The 7,704-nt window shown below is 39.7% G+C and overlaps 1 protein-coding gene across 1 annotated transcript in view; it reads left to right on the forward strand.

Annotated features, from left to right (window-relative positions):
* The window catches only part of CPO (carboxypeptidase O), a 66,930-nt gene extending 59,529 nt beyond the window's left edge, over positions 1 to 7,401 (forward strand). The window contains 3 exon segments of the mRNA XM_082464716.1: positions 2,385 to 2,469; positions 3,298 to 3,317; positions 3,321 to 7,401. Coding sequence (XP_082320842.1) covers positions 2,385 to 2,469; positions 3,298 to 3,317; positions 3,321 to 3,560 — 345 coding nt within the window. The 3' untranslated portion in view covers positions 3,561 to 7,401.
* The last annotated feature ends 303 nt before the right edge of the window (positions 7,402 to 7,704 follow it).

Here is a 7,704-nt window from a genome sequence, read left to right on the forward strand (position 1 = left end):
TCATGTCATCTTCTCAGAAAGGACCAAACCCATAAGCTAATGATCACAACTGTGTGCTTATCATATATGTTATATTTCTTACTCCTATCTACTTGCCCATGGTAATTGCTGGTGGAATCATTAAAAAAAAAAAAAAATCAAAAGTTCTTTTGTCAATAAAGAAGAGGAAACTGGCAGACTCTTTCCCTCCCCACAGCCAACATTTGAAGAAAGGGAGCAATATAAGATAAAATAAGTGAAGGTTGGCAGTGAGAAGAAGAATCATGATCTGGGGTGAGCTGCAGGAAAGAAAAAAGAATGCAAGAAACCATTTGAATAGAAAATGTAGCCTGAAGCTGCTCCATGTAACCCAAATTACAGTTAAGACCAGTTAGCATGGAGTTTCATTCAAAGAAACACAGAAACACATGGGAATTAAAAATAATTAAAAGCAATTCATATCTCTACCAGAGACTCTCAAAGAACTTCAAAAAGGATGTACTTGCTATTTCTTAGCAACTCTTTCTCTAGGCTTCATGCTCTTAATTTCACTCACACACAGCAGCTACCCTGAATCCTTTCTCTCCACTCTTCATTCTTATCTCCTTACTGGAATTTCTCTCTCTAGGAATCCCCTTTCTGACTCTCCTTTCCTTCTTATAATTCCCCCTTCTTTCTACAAACAGCTCTTGTACATCTTCCCAGTGTAAATGATTAAAACCAGCTTTATTCCTTGTAGTTCTTTAGCCCTTTCTGCCCATCATCTCAGTTCTGGACAACACAAGCCCAGCAACTAGGGAAGACACAGAATCTCTTTTCAGGAAGAGAAGGAGAAGGTAGAACTCTTAGTAGTGAGTGGAGAGGAGGCAAAAAGCTTACAAATATGTTTAATGTTGAATCTTAGCACACACACAGAAAGTGCAAAATCCTACTGCTGCACAGGACCCCATAACCACTTATTACCTCTCCTAGTCTTCCTTTTGAATTTCACTGTGCCTATCCCCACTCTACCCAGACACCACCTTGTCACACCTTAGGATTCAGTCAGACAATACAGGACCAGGAAAAGAGAGACAGAATCTAAAACTTGACCTGTCACTGGTCAGGGGAAGAAGTCAGGGGAGCTGATGCACCTGTAAGTGTAGTCAGGCTGCCCTCAAGGGTAAAGCAATGGTGGATCCAGGCAGGGAGTGGCCAAGGGGATTTTGGTGGTGTTTGTATAGACCCCAAGGGGAAGTAGTGGGATACACCATCGGGTGGGTAGAATATAGCATTAGGGAATCTAGGGTAGGGAATACTTAGACTATCAAAAGGGTATGCAAGGAGATTTATCAGACAGTCAATAAATATTGCCAATATACTTGGACCTCAGTTAGTGACTCTGATCTCAGGAAAGGGTCTGAAGAGAGCAAGGCTGAGACCTTAGAAATCATCTAGTTCTGAGGGATTTCCAATTCAGTAAGGTGACATGAGAGTAGATGAGGGAAGTGTGTCATTTTCTGCTCTGAAAATCTATGAGCCTATGAGAGATAAGTATCAAATACCTTTAAGGAAAAATAAGAGGGAAGTAATAAGAGAAGCATGAGCAAAGGGCTATGGGAGAAAAAAAGTGGGGAGAGAGAATCCACTTGGGGTGCTCAAGAAATGCCTATGGAGAAATTAGCATTTGAGAAGGTTCTTTGAAGTTGCATAGAATTTCAACAGAGAAGAGGTAAGGCATCCCAGGTAGAGGAAATATCCTGAGAAAAGGCAGAGAGGCTGAGGAACATGGGGCATGTCTGAGCAACTGTGGGAGAACTTGAGTTTGACTGTAATCTAGGGTGGGATCTAGAGAATATGGTGTTGGAAATGGGGGTTAGATCCCTATTGTAGAGGATCTCAAATAGTAGACTGAGAAGTTTATACAAATGCAGTGGGTAACTGAGAGTTATTGAAGGTTTTCAGCAGGATCATTATCATTGTCTTGCTCTACAAATGTTCACCTGGAAGTCAGGGAGATCAATTGGGATTAAGGATTGTCAAGAGGAGGGAAAACTTATTAGAAGATGAAAGCAGTCCATTTCAGAGTTAATAAGACTGAAATAGGGTGATGGCATTAGAAATGCAACTTGGTAACTGTTTGAGAGAAGAGTCAAAGATAATTGTAGGAATTTACATGTTGGGGGCACATGATAGGCCAGAACTATGAAAATCAAAACAGCCTTATTAGTGGGGGAGATGATAAAATTGGATTTGAGTATGTTGAGTCTGAAGTATCAGAAGACTACCCAGGTATAGATGTTCAATGGGAAGTTAGAAAGATGGTCTGGAACTCTGAGGATGGATTTGGACAAAATAGCAAATGCTCTGAATTGTTGGATTTATTTTTAACACCAGATATCTGTCTCTGCATTTCCCACCTACAGATCCAAGTTGGACAGAAGGCAGCAAATGCATTGAAAGCAAAGCATGGAACCAATTATAGAGTTGGATCTAGTGCAGATATTTTATGTAAGTATCTTTTTTTCACCTCTTCAATAGTATCTAAAGCACAAAAGAATTCAGTGGACTTTGGAGACTGGAGTGGACAGGATAGAAGAGTTCCTCGGATCAACAGGAAGTTGTACAAATCAAAATGACCAGGGATAAAAGGGAGTCTGTACAAATCCAGAATTGTGCTCTCTAGGGATAAGGGGTGAGTTAAAAGCAAAAATTAATACACTGGCTCAGACCAGTACTCCCTCTGGCTTCACTTAAAAAGAACTGGCAGGGAGAAGGCACAGGAGTTAACAGGAGAGATATTTTCCAGTGACCCTTGGTCGGTTGATTCAGTTCCCAGAGGACCATCAGGCAAAGCAGGTGGGGCCTGGAGTTTAAAAAAGGATTTAGTTGAAAGGAGAGTGCATTGCTTTCCCCATCCCCAAGCACCACCTCCTCCACCCACTGAAGGACAACCGAGATGATATTTTCCTAATATTTTTCCTATTGGTCATTTTGTTTCTGTTCCTTTACATGTCAGTTGAATCTTACCTTCCAATATCAGATTGTCTTGTCTTTGATTCAGCTGAGAAACTTTAACCAGACCTCTGCTATGTGCCAGGCATGATGCCAGGCATTGTGGGGATGGATGTGCCAGGCTTAATGCCAGGTATAGTGGGGATGGTGAGTGGAGACAGAAGCTGAAAATATCAAGGAGAGAGAGAAGGCAGCTATTCATAGATCCTAATATGAAAGAGTTGATTTATTTTGCTGGGTTGAACTTTAGTCCCTGAAATGGCTGTAGAAATTTGTCCTTTCACAGAACAACTTCTAACTCTTCCTCCATGTTTTCATTTGTAGATGCCACTTCAGGGTCTTCATGAGACTGGGCTTGGGACATTGGGATCCCTTCCTCATATGCATTTGAGCTGAGGGACAATGGTACATATGGGTTTGTCCTGCCAGAAACTCAGATTCAGGCCACCTGTGAGGAAACCATGGAGGCTGTGCTTTCAGTCCTGGATGATGTGTATGAGAAATACTGGTATTCAAACAGTGCTGGAAAGGTGACATCTACTGCTGTGGTGCTGAGCTTGCTGAAGTCCTTCATCTTTCTTCTGTAGGTGCATCCTACCTAGGCCTGCTCAGCCCCAGTGACATGGATATGGCTGCATGGGAGGTGTTTGAGGCTATGGAGGAACCAAATAATTTAACTAGAAATACTTTTTATTTCAAAAAAGATGAATCATCTTTGTATTTTAATGTTTATTCTGCTCGTAATTAATTGTTATTACTTTAGTAGACTTTAATATTAGTTAGTGATTGGTACAATAATGCCACAAACCAAACCACTCTATAATTCAGTGACTCACAAATCTATAGGTCAGCTAGGAAGTTCTGCTGATCTTGGCTGTGTTCACTTATATATCTGTGGTTTGTTTCAGGGCAGCTGCCCCACGGTCTAGAAAGTTTTTTCCCATCTAAATTCTTTGAAAATTTTGCTCATGCCTGTGACCCAAGTTCACACTTAATTTTGTGTAATCATGTTAGTAGTGGCATTCAGAAGATAAAGTTATATAATCTCTCTATATAGCTGTTGCTGGTTTTATTTATTTATTTAACGTTTTACTTATTTATTTAAAAAAATTTTTTTGAGAATCTACAAGGTACATTTTGCTAGGCTCTGGGGTTACAATGGTGAATAAGGTAGACATGGTCCCTGTTCCCCTGGAATTTCTGTTTCAGTGGGTGAGATTGATTGGAACGGACACTGTTGCATACCAGACAAATCTCATCTCTGGGGAGCCATAATAATCAAGAACACAAATATATAAACTAAACATTGCATCTTGTGACAGGGGCTATGAGAGAAATAAAGAGTATGTAGAGAGGTAAGCAAGGGCCAGATTGTATGTTTCTGGGTACACAGGTGTTTAATTGTGCCATATTGTCTATTACACTTTACATGCTCTTCAGGTAGCATCTATGACTGTCATTTCCTATGTATCTCTATGTGACACCTTGAAATGATGCTAAGCACTTGTCAGGCTTTGAACAAATGTTGTCGCTGTGACCAGCTGACAGGGTATCCTTGGGTGTTCAGTCACCCGTTTCCAAATTTCCTTGTTGGTCACAGTCACAATACACTTCTTGGTTGTAACCCTTTTATTGCCTTTCTTTGTCCTCTTTATTTCTTCGTGTTTTGCCAGTGTGTGGCTGATAAGGGTCAGAAAGGAAAATGTCAGGGGCAGTGGGGCTTAATGAATCAGAGAACAGCTATTTACATAAAAATGGCAGCTCCACAATTGTGGCATTGTTAGGAGAAAATGGTTGGGTTTCATCAATGGTCAGCCTGGGAGGGAAGAAAACTAGTATGGCCACCAATGCCATATTCAAGAAAAAGCAGAGGAGCTGCGGCTTGAGACTCAGGTTATCAGCTTTCATCCAGCCTGTGTTTTAGTTTCTAAGGCTGTCTGTTAACAATTTGGACGTCTGAGTACTATAGGAGCTCTGATCTACAAAGCTTAATTCATGTCGAAAGATTGAGTCCATGGCCAAAGAAAGCTGGAAGGGAATGGATGGAAACGCAAGCTATCAGCTTGCCTGAAACCTTCCACAGGGATCCCTCCAAAAGTTTAAGACACATTTGTAGCCTTCTGGGGGGCCTTCACATGGCTCTGAGGGTGTGGGAGACTGAGGGCCATGACATGTTTTTACTTCTTCTGATAGTGTTTTACTCTTTGTGAAAGGACACTAGAAGCAAGGCTAGAATAGTGATGAATGACCACAATGATCTTTCTCAAGGATGTTTTCAACTTTCTGGTCTTAAATGGTAATAGTTTGGGAAAACTGCACAACTGATGCAACTAATGCAATCTTTAAAGTATCCTATACTGAGGCTTTGTTGGGTCTGGGATTTGATTTTACCCTACTTTAAAGCTAGGAAGTTAGCTTGTTGCTGTTTCATGGGTGTTAGAAGACATGAAACCCCTGAATCAGAGACAGGAAGTTATCACCCGCAGACAGGAAGCAGCATGAACAACAGCATATTTACATTGGTTCCCTTGCTCCCAAGTTTGAATATATTGCATTTTCGGTTACTAGTTCTTTCTTTCCACCAAACTTGGTTGATGCTTTTTTTCCATAACTATTCCTACAAAGGATGGAGAGCTCCTTGACCTATAGGTGAATTTAGAGTTTAAAATGAGGCAAAATGATAAATTCAGATGGTATCCAAGTTTCTAGCTCTAACCTTTTTCTACATCAGTGTCAAAATGAGTTATATTTTTGTTTCCATTATGTATGACCAAGCTCTGTTTCCCTTCCTTTGCTTATGCACTTTAGCAATCTCCTGATACGTTACTGAAAATATATTCTTCATATCGCCTGGTATTATTCTTATCTTCTGCATAGAATTTGAATCTGGTATAAAGATATTATGGCACTAAGAGAGGGTCACTGCCCAAGAATATAAAATTACAATATTAAATACAAAGGGGTTTTTAAAAATTAAATTAATAATTATTAACTTGACACTATATGCAGTGATTAGAATCCTTTATGTGTATTACTTTACGTAATATTCATAAGAATCCTGAGTTAGGTACTTTTATTTATTTGATGAAGAAGCTGAGATGAAGGGAAGGTAAGAGCACATCTATGGTCACACTGTTCTGAATCGTTATTGATTGATCAAATAATTTCTTGGGATAGGAATTTTCTGGTTCCAAGACTTTGGAAGTATTATCTAGTGGCCACTGCTGGTGCTTCATCCAGACTCCTTCCGGCCCCTTCTCCTGCATCTCTTTCTGTCCTTAATGTGTTTTTGGCTTCCAACAGCTCACACCAGTGTGACTCTTTTTCCGATGACTGCCCTTGGGCTATTGCACGTGATTTACCTGCAGCCACAGACACGTTTGGGAGTTCTACCCACCACCAGAAACTCCCAGCCCCTGCCTGGATGGAAACTGATGGATCCAAGAGCATGAAACCTAGTCCCTTGCAGTGGGTTGGGGAAAACTCCAAAGTGTCACTCATGTTCCAGAGATCCTGTGGGATAAGGTTGACGTTACCCTGCAAAGAACTTTCTCTGAGGTTGCAGCCATGCTTGGCTTCCACCATTCCTTGTCCTGTGTCACTTTCTCTTGATAGCACCTCCTGAATAAGCCACTTGTGCATGAAATCCTCGCTTCTGGGTCTACGTCTAGGGAACTCAACATAAGACAACCCCCTTGGGAGTTATTACCAAAACATAATACATTCTTAATTTCTTAAAATGACATTTAATAGAAGTATATATATATATTATATATGTATATAGTATATATGTATAACAATCACTGTGCTGTACATCTGAAACTAACAAGATATTGTAAATCAACTATAATTTAAAAAATCACAGTTAAAAAATTTTAAGTATTGCTATTAATATTCAGAAAATGCCTGGGGATTACAACATCATATGGACAGAAATATTTCTATTTTGAAGATGTTGCCACTATGAAACAGGAGGAATCTTGTTCTAGCAAAGACTTTCACTTCAGGAAAACATATGCATTTCCAGTCTGGTCTCTATTGAAGGCACAGTAAAAAAAGATTAGCCTTTATGGACTTGTAAATTTTGAAGTATCTGGTATTATGATAAGACTTTATGAGAAAATAATAGCCACTTGTAACAGTTTCCCACTCTGCCGTAATCAAGACTGCATCATCTTTTCTTAGCTACCCTGAAAAATGAATTTTATTTCTTTCTAAGGAGTCATTCATCTAAAATAATACTAATAAAAAATAAAGCTCTAAAGAGCTTAAATGGCGAGGGTATTAACTCCTTTCTTACCTGCGTGTTCCTTTCCCCTGGAGCTCTTATTATGTTTTTTCTTTTAAAAAAATACATTTGTGCAAGTCAGCTCTAAAAATGGTGCAAATAGAAAAATGAAAGTCTCTCTCTTTACATGAATGGTGGAAAGTCAAGTTGGAATCTGTTGGCTGAAGGTCCTGAGCACTGGACAAGAGTTTAGACATTATTCCTATAGACTGCAGGGAGTACCCATGTTTTTGCACAGGGAGGGTAAATAAACACCTGTTGCGTAAATATTAGTCTGGAATGATGGATTAGAATGGGACATTTAAAGGGGAGACCTCTGAGTCAAACAGTTCAGAAAATATTATATTGTGCACATATAATTGAATAAGACTTCACTTGAGTTGGTGACCATAAAAATGGAAACCAAGGGACAGACATCAGAGATGTTGTTCAGAAAGATTCAG

This window comes from Balaenoptera physalus, assembly GCF_965194825.1.
Source record: "Balaenoptera physalus genome assembly, chromosome: 6".
NCBI classification, from domain to species: domain Eukaryota; kingdom Metazoa; phylum Chordata; class Mammalia; order Artiodactyla; family Balaenopteridae; genus Balaenoptera; species Balaenoptera physalus.